This window comes from Schistocerca gregaria, chromosome 3, assembly GCF_023897955.1.
Source record: "Schistocerca gregaria isolate iqSchGreg1 chromosome 3, iqSchGreg1.2, whole genome shotgun sequence".
Classification (NCBI taxonomy): domain Eukaryota; kingdom Metazoa; phylum Arthropoda; class Insecta; order Orthoptera; family Acrididae; genus Schistocerca; species Schistocerca gregaria.
In genome coordinates, this window is record NC_064922.1 from 904,538,631 (window position 1) to 904,560,244 (window position 21,614).

The 21,614-nt window shown below is 40.9% G+C and overlaps 2 protein-coding genes and 1 long non-coding RNA gene across 21 annotated transcripts in view; 1 reads left to right on the forward strand and 2 right to left on the reverse strand.

Annotated features, from left to right (window-relative positions):
* Positions 1 to 21,614, reverse strand: part of LOC126355227 (longitudinals lacking protein, isoforms A/B/D/L) — a 718,131-nt gene that overhangs the window by 624,424 nt on the left and 72,093 nt on the right. Inside the window, exon 5 of one of the 19 annotated variants that reach the window (XM_050005491.1) lies at positions 2,795 to 2,971. The exons of the other annotated variants lie outside the window; for them this stretch is intronic. Within the exon in view, the coding sequence (XP_049861448.1) occupies positions 2,795 to 2,971 (177 nt within the window). The remainder of the gene's footprint in view (positions 1 to 2,794; positions 2,972 to 21,614) is intronic. 19 annotated transcript variants of the gene reach the window in all.
* LOC126355229 (uncharacterized) overlaps positions 1 to 21,614 on the reverse strand; it is a 283,576-nt gene that overhangs the window by 222,052 nt on the left and 39,910 nt on the right. The gene's annotated exons all lie outside the window — the stretch shown is intronic.
* LOC126355234 (uncharacterized) overlaps positions 1 to 21,614 on the forward strand; it is a 92,371-nt gene that overhangs the window by 43,202 nt on the left and 27,555 nt on the right. The window lies entirely within an intron of this gene.

The following is a 21,614-nucleotide window of genomic DNA, read 5'->3' on the forward strand; positions in this document are numbered from 1 at the left end:
CGTCTTGCAGCAAACCTGGTTGGACTTTCCATTGATGCATGTGAAGTCATGATCGCTATAGCTGCTGACCTTCCAGCACATCTCTTCAAGGTGCGGAGCAGGTGTGGCGTATGTTTTTCCTTCTATGTAATCGGCTTAACATTGTACAGAGAGATCTCTTATGCTTGCCACAGAGGAACAATGCTGTCATGAAATAGTTCCCACAGCATTTCATCCTTGCATAATCCAGATGCTGCATGCATCGTGCAATATCAAACATCTGGTGCATTCTTGCATGGCTTGTGAACATAATCAGGCTGCATCGCTGTGCCAATTCTCTCCTTGGCCAGTCCAAGATGACCCTTGGGACAGGGTGCACTTTGATTTTTCCAGCCCCTTTTTGGGCACATGTGGTTGTTCGTAGTCAAGGTATCATCCCATTTTCCCGTACTTTGTCAAGTTTTCCTCCGTGTTGTTGACTGCCATGGTTCAGGCATCGTCAGTTATTTTTGCCACTGAGGGATTCCGCAGGATATTGGTATCTGACAACAGCTGGCACTATGTATTATGGGAGTTTGAGGACTTTTGTGTTTGCAGTGATATGCAACATCTGACTACCGCTCTGTGTCGCCTGGCTTCTAACTCAGAGTTGGAGCACTTCATGCATACATTTAAGATCTAAATGAAGATGTCCAGGTGACAATGCATTGTTGGAGAAATTCCAGGAAACAGGTGCCACCCGGCAGAATGTTTGCAAGGGCACCAGCTGCAGGGTGCCCTGGATTTGTTGCACGAGTCACTTACCACTGCACTGTGGAGTGCCATCTCCCCGGGCTACATCTGAGAGCCAGTCTTTCTGCCAGCATCAGGGTCTCATGGTGAGTACAAGAGTCAGCCGTTGCTTGTGATGAATGTTGGTAGGAAGCAGCTGACTTGTAATGCAAATCAGCTATTGCTGGTCTGCCCTGGGCAGCAGGTTGGGTCATGATGTTGTTACAGGTAATGGCTCCCAACTGCAACAGCATGTTTACCCACTGCCATCCCCTTCCTGTGCTCCACTGTCCTCCTGTCATCTGGAGCAGCAGCAGCCCCCAGTGAGGCCCATACTTACCCTGTCAATGGGGAGCTCAATGGATTTTGATCCACCCACCCTGCACCAATGGAGGTGGTATCACCTGTACTGTTGCCGGTCGACACCCATTGTTGCAACCTCTGTGCCTTTCTGCCATTCCCGTGGATCTATCACCAGGTACATTGCCTTCTTTAGTGGTTGATTCAATTTCAGGTTCTCCTGAGGCCTCTCCAGTTCTGCGCCAGAGATTGCAACCCTAGTTTGTTCATTTTCAGCCCTATGTGGCCTTTTTTTTTGGGGGGGGGGGGGGGGGAGCAATTTTGAAATCCCACCTGTGGACATCACATTGGAGGCAGACAGGCTGTTGGTGAGGATAGTGCAGTGGCATAGTTGGAGGATGCACACAGCTCGTGGCATGGGTAGACCCGCAGAAGGAGGTGTTTATCTACGGGCAGCAGTAGGCCAGATGGGCCAGTGCTTACTCGGAGTTTAGTCACTGCAGACTTTAAGTAGCATATAGAGACTTGTGTTGTGCCAAGTGCTTTGGGGTTAGCAGTGTGCAGCAACCATGTGATGTCTTTCTGTGGGTTCGGAGTTTCTGCTTCCCATACATCGACTCACAAGGTGAGTTTGTTTACTCTCATAGGGTTCCGTTACCCTGAATCCAAGCCAAATATAACATTGCAGATACCCTAAGTTTGTTTCAGAACTGTCACTTATCTCAAAGCTAATACACCAAAGGAGCTACATCTTCACTATTTGTAATGCAAATTGATGGAGCTGTCAGCGTGGCTTCTTGTTTCCTATTTAGTTAAATTTGAAGTACATACATACTTGCACCTTAAATGACATAAAAAATACTGAGAGTAATTTGAATTCTTCCTCGAAGTAAACTTGGTTTACAGTATTGTATAGTTTCCTTCATCTCACCCGCTTTCAACTTAAAAACTCTTCTTGCCTACTTCCACTCAATTTTTATCGTAACTCAGTACTGCAGCATCTTTCAACTGCACATTTCTTTATTTACTAAATTCCCATTTAATCTTTCTTATATATTTCACAGCTATTCTTACTTTTTTTAAATTTCCTTTGATTGTTATCTGCTTCACAGGTTTCTTCATTTCTCCCATATTTACCTGATCTTTGCTTCTAGTTTCAATCTGTCCTTTCATTACTACTGACTTCTTTACCACTCTCTTTCTACTACCTTTTTGGGTTTTCATATGATATCAGAATTTTAGTTTTGAGTACTGTTCCCCCTGATGGGTTTTCACTGATCAGGGATGTTGGGTACCTTTTACTACTTAACTGCTACAACAGACTTGTTCCTAAAACTCTTCCCGCTATTTTACTGTATGAAATACACTGATGCCAAAAACCTAACATTTGTGCCACCTTTAATTTGTGTATATATTCACATTTACTGTATATGTTTAAACCAGCTTCTATCACTGCTGCATTATTCCATTATGAAACTCCATTTTATGATGATTAAAAATAGTGGTCTCATACTCACCCATCATCTGCAATGAAAACATGTGTAGTCTTTATAAAACTTTCATACTTGAAATGAAATTAATACTTGTAATAAATACTCAAAACTCTTTAAGAACTACAATACTAGCATTTAGTACTTTAAAAATGCAATTATTTTAAACTGAGGGCTACAAGGTCCCCTGAATATTTTGTTGTGTATAGGACAAAAAAGGTCAAAGTCCAAACAGTAAAATGTCCAGTGCTTACTTTGATATGGGGCTTCTTGATGGCTCTGATTACTGAAGTTTGGTGACAAATATGAAAATGAATCTATATCACCTTCACAAACAGAGTGAGAAGCTGGAAATTCACGCACAGTATCCGAGAAAGGCAATCTGCGTGAAGCCAAAACTGAAGGAAAGTCATTTAAATCTTGTGTTATGCCTGAAAACATCACGTAAACATAGAAATTAGAATTAAAAACATGCATACATTTCAGACATCTATTTTACATAATTGATTCTCGGTAACTATATACACTTCACTGCGCACATGATGACCATGAAAATCAATCAAAGCTGGATGCAATGTTTTCAGTGTGGCATGGGGAAGAGGGGAGGGGGGGGGGGGCACTCATTCACTACATAGATGTTTAGCCTAAACACAGAGAGAAAAACCAACATTTCAACATTTTGATCAATGTAAAAAACAAGCTCAGGCAGAAAAAAACAATACAAAATGTGGATCACTAGATTAGTAAAACTATCAATGCTCATAGTCTCCAGATCAGGTTAAATAACAAAACAATTCTCAACATCCACACAACTTTAACATAAGATTCCAGCAAGAAAAAAAAAAGTTTTAATTTGCTTCCATAATACTGCCCATTTTTGTACATGAGTGATATTTATTTCATTTTCCACAGCGAGCGATATCCAAGTATTTTATTTTTATGTTTCAAACAATTTAGATGGTAAAACAGGTATATTCACATGTACAACACATTTCATATCAGTTTAATAACATATACACAATACATCATGGTGGCCAGGCATTTCTTCTCCCAAGGTGCCAACAACTTTATGACCTGCCTTATTTATAATAAATAGCTATTAAAATGATACATAATCTTACAACAAACAAATGTGCATGCATAATAATTTAATTATTTTGAACAAGCTATTATACCGTTATCATAGGTTACACAGTGGTAGAATATCTTTTCCTCTCTGAAACCTCATCCACTAGACCTTCATTCACATCTATTAAGATATAAAGACAAATATGCAATTTCATGGCATGCCCATAGTATCTTAAATAAATAATTCTGAGGTACTATTTCAGGTAAGTGGAGGAATTCTACTGTCATGTCTCTATTCTAGACACTGCTGTTCAATTCACTGGCTTTGTTGAAGGCTAGATATATGAGGGAGGAGCTACTCTGTCCTCCCCAAATGATTAGCAATTAGTCCTAAATTTAATATATTTCAATGATTTATGTTAAAATGTGCTTTAGATTTAGGCACATTCTGCAACAAAACTATTATTGAGCTGCAGCTGCATGGTTATTATCACTTTCACAATTTCACTTATAATAAATAGCTATTAAAATGATACATAATCTCACAACAAACAAATGTGCATGCATAATAATTTAATTATGTTGGACAAGCTATTATACCGTTATCATAGGTTTCCCAGTGGTAGAATATCTTTTCCTCTCTGAAACCTCATCCACTAGACCTTCATTCACATCTATTAAGCTATAAAGACAAATATGCAATTTCATGGCATGCCCAGAGTATCTTAAATAAATAATGCTGAGGTACTATTTCACGTAAGTGGAGGAATTCTACTGTTGTGTCTCTACTTTAGAGACTGCTGTTCAATTCACTGGCTTTGTTGAAGGCTAGATATATGAGAGAGGAGCTACTCTGTCCTTCCCAAATGATTAGCAATTAGCCCTAAATTGAATACATTTCGATGAATTTACATTAAAATGTGCTTTAAAAAGTGCACATTCTGCAACAACACTATTACTGAGCTACAGTTGCAGGATTATTATCACTTTCACAAAAAACATGTTTGCACTTGGACTGTTATTCACCTACACATATACACAGTACTGATTATATCACATTCTCACATATCCATCTTATCTGACTCACAAGTAAACTTATTCAAGGGATACACTTCGGGTTTGAATATATTGTAGTGTAAAGGATAATAAGAGATACATATATTTTTATATGAGTCCATAAGGCCATTAAGGAGGTGAAACAACCCCTTGAAAAAATGGGTTCAATATTTACGAATGAATATCATTGAAAATATAAAATAAAAACTTCAAGTAAAAGTTCCATGGTTAAAATATGTCAAAATGGTGAACCCAGATTTGTATAGAAAAAGCAATTTTGCCCCCAAAAATAACCTTCCCCACCCCCTACTATAATGTTTCTAATAGCAAAATGCATAGCTTCATCAATTCTAAATTCAATCATATATGATGAAGTAGTATTTCAAAGGTGTTTTTGTCAGAAATAAGCTAGAAATATCTTTATAATGCTGTATCCGTAATTGGTATGTGCTTGCTTCGATACTAATGATCAGTTTGGGTTGTTTAATATGGCTTCCTCAGATAAATATTCACTAGATGTATATTCCACATATATTGTTCTGTATACGTATTTTCATTTAATTTTATGAAATATAAAATATTTATTTGTATTTGTGTTTTTCTTAGCTTGGGCAAAAGTTTGTAGCATTTTTTTCCGCTGGGGAGGGGGGGGGGGGGAGGAGGGGGGGGAGGGCATGTTGATACTTTGGTTACTATGGATTTATTTATCAACTGCCATTAGAACATGTTATTCTGTCGGAGTTCAATAGAGGGGCAACAGTAGTTGATACAGACACAAACATTTGTGCCGTGAATGAGGATGAAATGTAATGATCGTATGGTATTTACTTGCTGGGATATCCCCTTCGAGGTTCAGCCGCTGTATTGCAAGTCTGTTTTAGTTTTCAACACATCAGCGACTTGCATGTCAAAGGCGATGAAGCACACACAACATCCAGTCCCCTGCCAGGAATCGAACCCAGGTGCCCTTGCGTGGAAAGCAGTAATGCTAGCGCTGCACTACGGAGGCAGACTGAATGAGGATAATGCCACTGGACAGAGCATGGCAAGAAAATAGCTCTCTCATTTTAAGGAGGATTGTTTTACCATTAGTGACCCTCCTCTTTCAGGAAGACCTTTGGAGTCCAACGAAGATCATTTAAAGGCATTAATCCATGATAATACACATCCATGTACTCAAGAACTGGCAAATGTGATGATCTATGATAATTCCACCACCGTGTCAGATCTGCATGTAATAGGGATGTTTTCAAAATCAGGTGTATGGGTAACGCATGCTCGTAAGCCAAAATCGCAAAAATCAGCAGGTGGCCACAAATGCATCTCTGCCTGCTCATCATGAATTGGCTCTTGAACAACACCAACCATTTCTATCCTGTATCGTTACTGGTGAGAAGAAGTGGTGTATTTATGCTAAAATAAGGAAAAGAAAGGATTTATTGAGCATAAATGAAGCAGCAACGGCCTGTGCAAAGACCTGTGTGCATCCAAAAAAGATAATTTTATGCATCTGGTGGAACAGCAATTATATGTTGAACTATGAATTGCTTCCCCAAAGTGTAACCTTCACCGCTTTTTTTATTATTATTATTATTTTTTATTATTTTTTTATCGTTTCAGGGTCATAAGCACTTATTATGTGGCTTAGGGAAGGATAAAAAACTGATTGCGAAATCAGCAGCAATGGGAGATAAACTCGAGGAGGAAGGAAACTAAAAATTGAAGGAAACCTTACAAAACTACTATTGAAGGGGGATTGTATTCCCCAACAAAAGTGCTTCAAATGAACGATGTCATCTCACTGACACTGATAAACTCAAAGACACGATCTGCTGAGCACGGGTCATCTGCTGCATGGGAAGATATATCAGGTGGCACCTGTAAATGGGTGCAAAGCAGATTAAAATAGGGGCACTGAAGTAAAAGGTGTGTAGCTGTCCACAGCTGAGAGCAGTGAGGACAAAACAGGGGAAGATCACAACTTAAAAGATGTCGATGGCTAAAAAGGCAAAGCCCTATCCGGAGTCTAGTTAAAATTACTTCCTCTTTATGTCGAGGCCGGGAAGATGTCCAAGTAAAGGGAAGAGGTTTTGTGTCCCATAATTTATTATTGGGAAATGTAGACCAGTGTGTGTGCCATAAAAGAGTAACATGATGACATAAAACGCTATGTAGATCAGCAATGGGAACCATAGGAAAAGCGGGCCTAGGAAGAGAGTCTGCAGCCTTGTTGAGGGATCCTATACAGCAAGCCAAAAGATATGAAACATGGAAAGACCAGCACAGTTTTCTGTCAAACGTAAGTCCCAAGAATTGGGCGACATCGGCGAACGGAAGGTCAACAGGGCCTAGATGTAGGGAAGGCAGAGGAAGCTCTGTACAAGAGCAAAAATTTACGCAGACAGTCTTACTGGGAGAAAATCTGAACCAGGTTTCGATGCTTCATGAGTGGAGGCGATCGAGGCATCCTTGAAGGTGTCGTTCAAGAAGGTTGGTCCGTTGAGAGCTGTGAGATTTAGAATCTATGCCTCCCTGGTATGTGAATATCTTTTGTGTTGCTATGGGCATCTATGGGTGCTATAATTTATTTTATTCCATGTATTGAGCTTTATGTGTGTAATTCATGTAGCTTGCTTAATGTATTAATAAATTGTTCCAATCAGAAACCACCCGTAAATTACTCTGCTGACAGGTTATGGGCCCAGAATTATAAATTACATTACATTACATTTTTATTGGTCCTTTGGATCATTTGTTGTACAGGGAATACAATATGATATTGGACACGTCATTGTGATTTACAGTACATGCTTTTAAATCACACAAGAATATTTATATTGATTTAGGCTTAATATTAACACAACTGACGGTTCAGCTTCCATACATTATATTTAACCTTGGCAATAAATTTTGATGTTTCAAGATATTCATCTATACTATAATAACATTTTTGCAATAAATATCTGTGGACAGCAGTTTTAAATTTTGAAGTGTCTTTTATTGTTTTAATGTTTGTAGGTAGCTTATTGTATAGTCTGTTTCCTGTTTGCAGTGGTCCATTCTGTTTTAGTGTTGTGTGTGCATGTTGAACATGTATGTCCTGCTTTCTCTTTGTGCTGTATAGGTGGATACTCTGGTTGGTTGACACAAGATTGTTGCTATTTTCTAAGATTTTCCTTACAAATACTATTACTAGTAAAATGTATAGACATGGTAGTGGAAGGCTTATGTAGTTTCTTGAATAAGGGCTTGCATGAGCTTCTTGATGCAGCATTTTCTATTGCTCTTACAATTCTCTTTTGGCGGATAAAACAACTTTTGCTAGGAGATGCGTTTCCCCAAAAGATTATGCCATATCACAGTAAGAATTCTGCATGGGCGAAGTATACATCTTTTAGTGTCTCTTTCAATGTGCAATCAGAAAGAATTTTGATAGTATAGCAAATGCTATTTAATTTATTTGTAATGTATTTTGCATGTTGGACCCACCTTATATCTTCTTGGATCCATATCCCAAGAAATTTTGTAGAGTTTACATTTTCGAGGGTTCTAGTAAACAACTCTATGTCTGATGCTAGTGGACATGTATTTTGCACTGTGTGTATATGCACTGTAACTGTTTTTCCTGTGTTTATTACTAAGTTGGTACAATTTTTAATCTCATGTAGTATATAATAATATTCTAAAAAAATTACAAGATCAATGGCTCAGGAAAAGTAGCAGCGGTGCAAGGTAATTTGGAACAATGTAATCACTAAAATCATGGTGTCAGTAAATACCAATTTATTACCTACGATTAAAAAACTGATGGGAAGAGAAAACCACAGTACCTGTCAGTTTGTTATGTGAACATATTTAGAACACAAACAACTGTGGGGTTGCATCAGTAGTGAAGTACAGGATGTAACTAAAGTTTGTACAGCAAGAGCCAAAATTACACTCTCCTTCCATCTGTCGATATATGTTAACTTGCAAGATACATCTACAGCAAAAGATTCTGGTCTCGTCAGAAGGATAGGGTTATTAAAAATGCTACTGTCAACTAGACTGGAGAACTGTTCGTCAGTAGAAGAATATCTGTCAAAGATAATTTCGACATCACAAAAATTAAATGGCTTGAATTTTGAAGTTAAAGAAGAATGGATTGGGTGTATTCTGCTTTCAGGATTAATAGACGAATATAAGCCTATGGTTATGAGCACAGAAAATTCAAATGTGCCGATCACAGGAGACTCCATAAAAAATAAAGTACTGCAAGAAATAAATGATGAAGCTTGTAATAAACAATTAATTAGTGATCTGCTCTGTGAGACAACAAGAAAAAGAGCAATGTAATATTCAAAAAAAGTCCCAGGTGCTAAAACTGCAACAAGTATGGGCATCTGGCTTTAAACTGTCGCACCAAGAAGAAAAATGATGAAAAAACTTCGGCCAAGACAGCCAGCTACCAGACGTTTCTCACAACAGCAGCTGCAGGTAAAAATACACGGACAGAATTGTATGTAGAGTCAGGCGCATCAGTGGACATGTCTAAATATCACTGTAATGAAAGTAGAGTTGAAGCATTGACAGGTTCACAAGTTTTAATAGCAAATAATGAAAACTTACCCATAAAAGGTATAGGCTCTTCATTTGTAGATGTTCTCACTGGTAACAAGAAAGCTAGAATATAAGTAGAGAATATTCTGTATGTGCCTCAGCTAAGCACAAATCTAGTAAAATAGTAGAAAAAGGTCATTTGATTTTATTTGACAAACAAGGTTGTCGTATTTATGATGCATGCAAAAAATATGGTTGCTAGTGCCTCATTAGCAAATGGAATGTACTGATTAGACCAACCATTTGATTGAAATTTTGAAGCAAAATCTGTATTGCAGGAAAAGAGTGCAGACTTGTGGCATAAAAGACTAGGTCATCTGCATTCTGAAGCTATGGATGCACTTTGTAATGGTCAGGATAGTGTAATTCCATATAGGGGAACAATAAATACTCCCTGTGCAATTTGCTTAGAGGGGAAAAAAAACAAGACTTCGTTTTCCACAATCTAGCTCATGAGCCACAGAAATTCTCGAGCTAGTACACTCAGATTTGTGTGGGCCGATGCAAACTAGATCAATTGGAGCCAAATAGTTTCTTACTCTAAATGATGATTATTCCAGGAAAGTATCTGTATATTTTCTCAGAAATAAACAACAAGTAGCACAACTGATATGAGACTTCAAAAATCTAGTAGAAAGGCAAACTGGAAAAAGGATCTGCACTCTACATACCAATAATGGCACAGAATATGTTAATGATAATCTGATAACATTATTCAAAAAGGAAGGAATCCAACATCAGACTACAGCGCGGTATACACCAGAACAGAATGGAGTGGCTGAGCATTACAACCGTACAATAGTAGAAAAAGCAAAATGCCTACTCTTTGAAGCAAATTTGCCAAATAAATTCTGGACAGAAGCAGTCTCCACTGCTGTTTATTTAATTAACAGGTCCAAAACTAATTTCCTGAAGAACAAGACCCCAGAGGAAGCTTGGGCAAACAAGAAGCCGAATCTCAAGCATCTTAGAATATTTGGAAGTAAGACACATGCTCACATTCCAAGAGCCAACAGACAAAAATGGGACAAAAAAAGTGTTCAGTGTATTTTGCTAGGATACTGCGAAGATTCAAAAGCATACAGACTTTTTGAACCTAACTGTCAGAGAATCATAAAAATGAGAGATGTGATTTTTGATGAAGATACTTCGAAACAGTGTACAGAGGGAGCTGAGTCAAAGGAACCAAGTCAGCTGTTTCTCCCGCTGACAGAGAAGAAGCCTGTTTCTCCCGCTGACAGAGAAGAAGCAAGATGAAGTAACTACAACTGAATTAGAAGAAACTGAACCTGAACCTGAGAGTGTAAACCAAGTAGTAGTTCAATGAATACTACCAGCAATGACGACACAAGTCCAGACAATACAATTAATGATAATGAGCAACTGCAGCAAAAACGAAGGTCATAGAGAATTCCAAAGCCAAAGAAACTGCACGACTTTGTAACTTATCAGTCTAAGCAGTCAACTGTCTTCGATCCTTCGGCATTAGAAGAAGCGATGATGTCAGACAATACTGAAAACTGGCTGAAGGCAATACAAGATGAGTTACAATCTCACAAAGAGAACCACACGTGGGAGTCTGCTGATTTACCTTCAGATAAAAAGCCATTAAAAGCAAAATGGGTATTTAAAAGAAAGAAAGATATGAAATGTCTCATTGTATGCTATAAAGCTCAGCTAGTTATAAAAGGTTGTGCTCAGAAGCAAGGCCTGGACTATGATAAAACATATGGACCAGTCATAAGATATAATCCGTTAAGGTATTTATTTGCTATGGCTGCTAAATGTGATCTTGACATTGATCGCTTAGATGTTGTCACAGCTTTCTTGCAAGGTGTCTTACATGAGGAGATTGATGTGAAAGTTCCAGAAGTAGATCCCGTTACAAAGACAGCGGAAGATAATGGTGTAAAAAGACTGAAAAAGACAGTATACGGATTTAAACAAGGTGGTCACTGCTAGAACTTGAAATTAGATGGTAGACTATTGAATCTAAACTTCAAGAGGTCAATAGCTGATCCTTGTGTCTATTATAAAACTTAAGATTCAGACCTTTTAACAGTTGCTGTTAATGAGGCCAATATGCTCATTTTTAGTAACAATTCACAAGACAGAGATGCTTTTAAAAACGAACTCAGAGAAAAATTTAAGCTGAAAAATCTTGGTGAAGTTACAACCTGTTTAGGCATTTGAATTACTAGGAACCACAAAGAAAGGTTTTTGTGGATGGATCAGACATACTATGTGGAAGAAATTTAATATGAAAGAGTGTAAACTAATTTGTACACCAATGGACTCTAATCAGACACTCACTCATGATATGTGTCCGAAAACAGAACAAGAGCAAGTTGAAACTTCCACATGGAAAAAATATATTAAAAACAAAGATTCCAAGACTTACCAAGCGAGAAAGTGATGGTAGACAGGCACAATAAATAAAACAAACACAAAATTTCTGCTTTTGCAAACGACGGTTGCTTCTTCAAGAAAGAGGGAAGGGGTGGGGAAGACAAAAGGATGTGGGTTTTAAGAGAGGTGTAAGGAGTCATTCCAATCCCGGGGGTGGAAACTTACCTTAGGGGGAAAAAAGGACAGGTGTAAACTCGCAGACACACACATATCCATCCGCACATACACAGACACAAGCAGACATTTGTAAAGGCAAAGAGTTCGGGTAGAGATGTCAGTCGAGGTGGAAGTACAGAGGCAAAGAAGTTGTTGAAAGACAGGTGAGGTATGAGTGGCGGCAACTTGAAATTAGCGGAGGTTGAGGCCTGGCGGATATTGAGAAGAGAGGATCTACTGAAGGACTGAAGGGCAAGTTCCCATCTCCGGAGTTCGGATAGGTTTGTGTTGGTGGGAAGTATCCAGATAACCCAGACGGTGTAACACTGTGCCAAGATGTGCTGGCCGTGCACCAAGGCATGTTTAGCCACAGGGTGATCCTCATTACCAACAAACATTGTCTGCCTGTGTCCATTCATGTGAATGGACAGTTTGTTGCTGGTCATTCCCACATAGAAAGCGTCACATTGTAGGGAGGTCAGTTGGTAAATCATGTGGGTGTTTTCACACATGGCTCTGCCTTTGATCGTGTTCACCTTCCGGGTTAAAGGACTGGAGTAGGTGGTGATGGGAGGGTGCATAGGACAGGTTTTACACCGGGGGCGGTTACAAGGGTAGGAGCCAGAGGGTAGGGAAGGTGGTTTGGGGATTTTATAGGGATGAATCAAGAGGTTACGAAGGTTAGGTGGGGACAGGTTTTACACCAGGGCGGTTACAAGGGTAGGAGCCAGAGGGTAGGGAAGGTGGTTTGGGAATTTCATAGGGATGAACCAAGAGGTTACGAAGGTTAGGTGTACGGCCGAAAGACACTCTTGGTGGAGTGGGGAGGATTTCATGAAGGATGGATCTCATTTTGGGGCAGGATTTTAGGAAGTCATATCCCTGCTGGAGAGCCACATTTAGAGTCTGATCCAGTCGTGGGAAGTATCCTGTCACAAGTGGGGCACTTTTGGGGTTCTTCTGTGAGAGGTTCTGGGTTTGAGGGGATGAGGAAGTGGCTCTGGTTATTTGCTTCTGTACCAGGTCAGGAGGGTAGTTGCGGGATGCGAAAGCTGTTTTCAGATTGTTGGTGTAATGGTTCAGGGGTTCAGGACTGGAGCAGATTTCATGAAGAAAAATAATCCTGATCCCACTCCTAATGATCCAACTCCCCAAGACACTATCCAAATTGAACCCTGCCTGGAACAGTTCCGTCCTCCATCACAGTGGGACCCACCTCCTCTTCCTCAAAATCACCCTCTCCAAACTTTCCAGGAATTTCTCACTTCCAGCCTTGCCTCTCAATATTTTTGAAAAACCTTAATCCTACTCCCAACATCACCACAGCAGAAGCCCAGGCTATCCGTGATCTGAAAGCTGACCGATGCATCATCATTCTTCCGGCAGACAAGGGTTCCACGGCTGTGGTACTTGATCGTCGGGAGTATGTGGCTGAGGGACTGCGTCAGCTTTCAGACAACTCTACATACAAAGTTTGCCAAGGTAATCCCATTCCTGATGTCCAGGCGGAGCTTCAAGGAATCCTCAGAACCTTAGGCCCCCTACAAAACCTTTCACCTGACTCCATCAAACTCCTGACCCCACCGACACCTCACCCTCCTACCTTCTACCTACTTCCTAAAATTCACAAACCCAAACATCCCGGCCGCCCCATTATAGCTGGTTACCAAGCCCCCACAGAATGTATCTCTGCCTACGTAGATCAACACCTTCAACCCATTACATGCAGTCTCCCATCCTTCATCAAAGACACCAACCACTTTCTCGAACTCCTGGATTCCTTACCCAGTCTGCTACCCCCGGAAACCATCCTTGTAACCATTGATGCCACTTCCCTATACACAAATATCCAGCATGTCCAGGGCCTCGCTGCAATGGAGCACTTCCTTTCACGCCGATCACCTGCCACCCTAACTAAAACCTCTTTCCTCATCACCTTAGCCAGCTTCATCCTGACCCACAACTTCTTCACTTTTGACGGCCACACATACCAACAATTAAAGGGAACAGCCATGGGTACCAGGATGGCCCCCTCGTATGCCAACCAATTTATGGGTCGCTTAGAGGAAGCCTTCTTGGTTACCCAAGCCTGCCAACCCAAAGTTTGGTACAGATTTATTGATGACATCTTCATGATCTGGACTCACAGTGAAAAACAACTCCTGAATTTCCTCTCCAACCTCAACTCCTTTGGTTCCATCAGATTCACCTGGTCCTACTCCAAATCCCATGCCACTTTCCTTGACGTTGACCTCCATCTGTCCAATGGCCAGCTTCACACATCCGTCCACATCAAACCCACCAACAAGCAACAGTACCTCCATTATGACAGCTGCCACCCATTCCATATCAAACAGTCCCTTCCCTACAGCCTAGGCCTTCGTGGCAAACGGATCTGCTCCAGTCCTGAATACTTGAACCATTACACCAACAACCTGAAAACAGCTTTCGCATCCCGCAACTACCCTCCCGACCTGGTACAGAAGTAAATAACCAGAGCCACTTCCTCATCCCCTCAAACCCAGAACATCTCACAGAAGAACGCCAAAAGTGCCCCACTTGTGACAGGATACTTCCCGGGACCGGATCAGACTCTGAAAGTGGCTCTCCAGCAGGTATACGACTTCCTAAAATCCTGTCCCGAAATGAGATCCATCCTTCATGAAATCCTCCCCACTCCACCAAGAGTGTCTTTCTGCCGTCCACCTAAGCTTCGTAACCTCTTGGTTCATCCCTATGAAATCCCCAAACCACCTTCCCTACCCTCTGGCTCCTACCCTTGTAACCGCCCCCGGTGTAAAACCTGTCCTATGCACCCTCCCATCACCACCTACTCCAGTCCTGTAACCCGGAAGGTGTACACGATCAAAGGCAGAGCCACGTGTGAAAACACCCACATGATTTACCAACTGACCTCCCTACACTGTGACGCTTTCTATGTGGGAATGACCAGCAACAAACTGTCCATTCACATGAATGGACACAGGCAGACAATGTTTGTTGGTAATGAGGATCACCCTGTGGCTAAACATGCCTTGGTGCACGGCCAGCACATCTTGGCACAGTTTTACACCATCCGGGTTATCTGGATACTTCCCACCAACACAAACCTATCCGAACTCCAGAGATGGGAACTTGCCCTTCAGTATATCCTCTCTTCTCGATATCCACCAGGCCTCAACCTCCGCTAATTTCAAGTTGCCACCACTCATACCTCACCTGTCTCTCAACAACTTCTTTGCCTCTGTACTTCCACCTCGACTGATATCTCTGCCCGAACTCTTTGCCTTTACAAATGTCTGCTTGTGTCTGTGTATGTGCGGATGGATATGTGTGTGTGTGTGCGAGTTTACACCTGTTCTTTTTCCCCCCTAAGGTAAGTCTTTCCGCTCCCGGGATTGGAATGACTCCTTACCCTCTCCCTTAAAACCCACATCCTTTCGTCTTCCCCTTTCCTTCCCTCTTTCCTGAAGGAGCAACCGTCGGTTGCAAAAGCTAGAAATTTTGTGTTTGTTTTATTTATTGTGCCTATGTACCGGCGCTTTCCCGCTTGGTAAGTCTTGGAATCTTTGTTTTTAATACAAAGATGATGAGACTTACCAAACGAAAGTGCTGGCAGATCGATAGACACACAAACAAACACAAACATACACCCAAAATTCAAGCTTTCCCAACCAACGGTGGCTTCATCAGGAAAGAGGGAGGGAGAGGGAAAGACGAAAGGATGTGTGTTTTGAGGGAGAGGGTATGGAGTCATTCCAATCCCGGGAGCGGAAAGACTTACCTTAGGGGGAAAAAAGGACGGGTACACACACACACACACACACACACACACACACACACACACACACACACACACACACACACACACACACACAAGCAGATATATCCTGTGAGGCCAGTTTATACTACCGTACTCCACAGAAAGTGGCACGAGTTTTCATTATGTACAACAATAGTGACATGATCTCAATAATGACTGAATGTTGTACAGATGTACCAATCTAAAATGAACCATCTAGTTGTTAGGAAGTCACATAATAGGTTGCCATATAAAATGCTCCAATATCAAAGATGCAGGCTAGGTTTAGAAAGACTATATTATAGATGAAATGAACATTTTGTGGTGTCACAGGATGGAAAGTACTTCATGCTACTAATGAGTGATGGTGATAACGATAGTGTCTGCATACAAGTTAAATGCTACCTTCCAACCACCTAAACTGGGATCATTATTTGTATGTGCTACTTGCTCATAATGTAAGATAATGTAAGATCTTAGGAATTTTACAATGTGATTTATTAGTACCAAGACAAGTCTTTTCTCTTCTATCGACCTATCTTCATCACCATTATTACCAAATGCCAATAGTCTTTCATAATTTTAGATTTCTCCTTCATGTTTCCTTCGAGCATATGCTTTTGGCATCCAGTTTCCTGTTCTGTAAGATCCACTTCATTAGAACCACAGAGGCTCCAGAAATGTGCTGCATTCTCAGTATCATTTTCACTATTACTTCATCCACTGTTCATTAATCTCTTCTCAACCTATAACACATCTCACCACAAAGCCCATTTATTGTCATTCCACTGTACGCTCACTTTTCAAAAAAGATGAGTCTAAGATAAAGCAACATAATTAGTAAGTGATTCATATTCAGTCTTCATCACTACATTTGAAAACTGGTCTTTGTTAAATAAACTTCTTTCCTCAGTTGTCATAACACTTCCAGTTGCCTCTTACAGAATCTAGAAGAATATTTAAATGCCCCATGAATAGCACTGTTTGTCCAGGAAAAGGAGCCTAAGCTAAATAATGCAAAGAGAGACAAGGGACCAACTGAATGAAGTGGTGCATTTCTTAAGACAATGACCTTGCATTCAGGAGTATGGAGTTCATTCTAACCAGCCATCCTGATTCAGGTTTTCCTAAATCATTTCCAGCAAATGCCAGGACGGTTGCTTCATTAAGGTCATGGCCAAACACATGCCCTGTCCTTACATAAGGATACTCATATATTCTGTGTGTACGAATATTCTGAGCTATTTACTTTCATCCCAACATCATGATAAACCCTCTTTCATTGTGAGATGATCCCTGAGAGATAGAAAAATCAAAAAACATTAAATAAAATAGTGATGTGAAAGAGACAATGTTGGGTTGCGAATCTGTGTCCTAGAGATTGTTATGAATGTTTTTGTGTAAAGACAAATTATTGTATTTAAGAACTATTTCTGCTTAATTTTTATGTATTTTATCCTGGAGTCCCAGACTCCAGACTGTACTGCAGGACTGACACTGGGAGTTGACCCATAAATCATGCTAGAATGGCTCAGTAGGCAGAGTGATGCAATGATTTAAGTTCTAGTCCCTTATATGGTGTTTGACTACCGCAGTCAGCCAACATCAGGAAACACAATGTCAAGTGTGTAGCAGTTTCAAACATTTTGGCAATAATCTCAGGCATGAGGGTTTGATTTACAATTATAATGAAAATCATTCATACCCATACCAGGATAATGAGCTGTCTATTCAAGAACATAATTTCTCATGTCAGCTGAAATAAACATTTCATAAAAACTAAATTGATATGATAGATCTTGCAGCCACAGTTTTCTATAAGGTACCAAACATAATTGTGCTCTGTCATACCAAATTTAAGTACAAGAGCTTTTTTTTTTACATTGATTTTTCTTCAAACACACTGTTCCTCATCAATTTGTATTGCAATTTCTACTTTAAATATAACTGTACAGATGAATAATACATTAAGTCACCAGTGTAGCAGAGTTCCCATCTCTTCCATATTTTTGTAGTAACCAAGTAATACACAAAACCCATACAAGTAACGCAAATATGCTTTTATTTATAAACCTCTGAACAACAGCGGAAATTAGAATCTCTTGACTCCACATATAACAAGACAAAAGAATCACACAGAACGTACGACGTAAGCAATACACTGAACAGCTTATGCGAGCAGTACACACTAAAAGAACATGGTGACAGTGAGACAGCACTGGTCTGCATGTACATAAGCCCAAGTCACCGATAGACAGCGCACCAGACACTGTCCCAAGTGCACGCTTCCTACATGTCGCCTATAGTGGCCGGCTAGCACTGATACAATTGGTGGTCGATTTAAGTACCATGTGCAGTGACACTACACCTAGTGCACTCACACGCACTAGTAGTAGGATACAACACGCCTCTCCCTCGCGTGAAGAGTGCACCCATGAGATGGAGGAGATGCCAGCAGCCTGATACGAGGCACATCTGATGGATCCAGAGCAGTGGCATCTGGTGCTGAAGGCAGGGCTGGGAGAATGTGCTTAGTGGGCACCGGAACATAGGGCTGCAAAGCACAGAGAGGCAGGCATGCCACAGGGCTGTGGGCCTCCACAGCGCCCGACAACTACCATTGCTATTTCTACATTATCAGCAGCAGGCAAGTCCCAGGGCAGAGAAGAAGGGGCCGGACTCGCCAGTGGCAAGGATGAGGTGGCGATGGCAAAGGTGTCAGTGGAGACTACCGGATCAGAACAGCAGGCTGTGGCAATGGACCCAAAGCCAGAGATGGACCAGTGTCCAGCGCCGAGAAGCTGAAACCCTTCTGTGCTGCAAGTAGAGAAGGCAGCTGATGGGAGGAGGGTGCCACCATGGCTGGTGAGGCACAGACCACAGAAAGTGGAGGAATTTGCACAGCTGCCAGCCGTGACACAGCTCTGCCGGGCTTGACTCCGCCGTAGATATGATGTGGTAGTTGTTCAGAAAATGGGGAAGGGCTTCATCTGGTGAAGAATCCACAACAAACTTTTTCTTTTGGGACTTGAATGTACATGGTACTCGTTCTGCTTTGCTATTTGATAGAGGGCAGAATGGTGGAGCCATAACATGACAAGAACAAAACAACTGAAAGGTGTGAGAAAAGAACTGGGGCCCATTTTTGGAAACCACAGTGCAACGCAACCCCTCAATAGAAAAATTCCTCAAATGTGTAAAAATTATGACCTCCATATCAATGCACACTGGAGAATGTAAAGAAACCAGCAAATGCATCGACAACTGAGAGCCAATAGGAATTTGAGAAGGGACCCATCTACAAGAGTTCAGTCCCATGGCTGGCATGAAGCAGGGCAGGGGGACAGAGAGTCCTGTCATCAGGCACATTGTTCGCAAGCTGTGACAACATGGGCAGTTTTGCCTTCAATCCTTGACCAGAAAATGTGTCTACTAGCTTACACTTTAGTGCATTAAAGCCCCGAATGGTCCTGGTGGAGAAGGCATAGAACATCACACCATAACGCAGCAGGAATGACTGCTCTGAGAGACAAGTGTTCAGTCGACAACAGCAAAACATCATCAGAAATGGAGAGATGATACTACTGCAAGGAAAAATAATTGCACAGGGGGTTTGAAGCCTAACTGAGCTGTTCATCTGGCCAGCCCTGATGAACAAACCAAACCACCAGCAGAGTATGGGTCAGCAGCGACAGCAGCTGCTATGCACGAGCTCGTAATTGGGAAACCCTTACTGTGGCCTGCGTTTCAATATTACAATGTGAACGAAGCAGTTCTTCACAACAAAGTTGGATCAGCATCCACAGAAAGGCGAGACAAGGCATCTGCATTTATATGTTAAGACATAGGTTGAAAATGGATTTTGTACCTGTAGTGAGACAAGAACAGGGACCAGCATAGTAGGCACTGTTATGCCTTGTCAGGCGAGGAAGTGTCAGGGTTAAACAAGGAAACCAAGGGTTTGTGGTCAGTAATAAGGTGAAACTTGGAGCCATGCAAAGGAACATGAAATTTCCAGAAAGCATACACCACAGCAAGAGTGTGCTAGGACTGCGCCAAGGGCATATTGTGAGACATCAGTCGCCAAAACTTATGTGCTGGTCCGCAGAGAACATTGTTAAACAAGGGGCTGGGAGTAATTTGGATTTCAATGATTTCAACATTTGAAAAGCACGTTCACAATACAGGCTCCAACAAAAAAGTACATTCATGCACATCAAGGGATGCAATGGGTGAGCCAATGTGGCTGGCCCCAGCAGAATTTATGGTAGTAGGCTATCTTTCCTAGGAGGGCCTGAAGCTCCTTCATGGATGAGAAGTGAGGCATAGATGTATCAGTGGAGATGTGGTCTGGCAGAGGGCAAACCTTATCTTGCGAGTCCTCGAACTCCAAAGAAACAATAGAAGATTGAGAAAACTGAGATTTCACAAGGTTACACCATAAACTTGTAGAATGTAAGACAGAAAACAAAGCATGCAAATTTTTTAAGTGATTGGCTGTGGAGGAGCCTGTAACAACAATATCATCCAGATAATTAGCGCAATCTGAGACAGGCATAATAAATTGCTCTAAAAATTATTGGAAAATAGAGGTGTGCTAGCCACACCAGAAGGGAGACACAAATATTGATAGAGACCAAAAGGAGTATTCAAAACAGGAACTTGCTGAGACTCTTCGTCCACAGGTACAATTCACACAAATCAATTTTAGAAAATTGCTGGCCACCCGATATTTTTGCCAACAGTTCCTCCTGGCATGGGAAAGGATACGAATCCACGATCAATTGTGCATTGACATTAGCACTGAAGTCGCCACAGAGACAAAGTTTCAGGTAAAGGAAAGTAAAAAATAAAAATAAAAATAAGAAAGTAAATAAAAGTAAAAAAATGGCTTTTAACTCAGCCAGTGGCAGTCCAAAGCCTGCATCAAAAATGAGGATGGGAAGCCACTAAAGAAAACTGTACTGAACATGATGAGCTGAAAAAGAAAACAGCAAGTATGAAGAAGGTAGACATTTACTATCTGATTTCTTACTGTGGAGAATGACTTTAGGCTGTAATCACAAACAAAGCCATGGGCCTATTGCAACATGAGTTATCCAGATAAATTCTTTGTTTAACTCTTAGTCCAGATACATGACACAATTTGGTTTTTAAATTTCTGTAATAATTTTTTATTTAAGGCAGTATAAAGAATTAGCTGAGATTTGTGTGTTTTCGCTACGCACTACTCACTTTAAAATTATATATCTTGAAACACATTTGTTTGATTTTAATGAAATTTTAGACAAATACTCGAGCTCCAAGTCTCAAGTTACAGAATTTACTATCAAAACAAGTTCCCATCAATTTTCTAACCAACTGTTTTTCAGCCTGTAATAAACATATAACTGAAAGTGTTGGTTAGTTTCACAGCTCTCTTTCCAGGCTATCAGAAACTATAACAACTGTGACCATACAGGGTATACTATTTATAGGAAGAACATTGCTGAATAGTGGTTCTGTACGCAGCAGAATGTGCGGGAAGCCTGCAGTGGCCATAGCCTACATCGACCACAGGGCGAGTCCTCCGCCCACCAGCCAGGCACACACTGTGTCTCTGCCCGTCAGCTGGCCAGGCAGCCATGACGCTTGGCCCTTGTAGCCACGAAAGGGTTAAAGGCACTCAAACAGATTGCAAATCTGAAACAGAATATTCTCTACCATTCAATATCGACAAAGAAATGATTTCCACAAAATAAATCAAATCAGGGAGAGCTCTAGGCTTCAACGGCATTCACACAGAATTCCTTTGGTATTGTGGCAAATGTGTGAAAACCTGACTGGCTGAATTATTCACAAATATTATGCAAATGGGCAACATACTGTGCGAAATGGAATACGCAAAAGCCACAGCCATGCTGAAACCAGTAAACCAAATGACAAAGCAGAAAGTCAGTGACACATAGACTTACTTAGTGTGCTGTATAAGATACTGTAAAGAA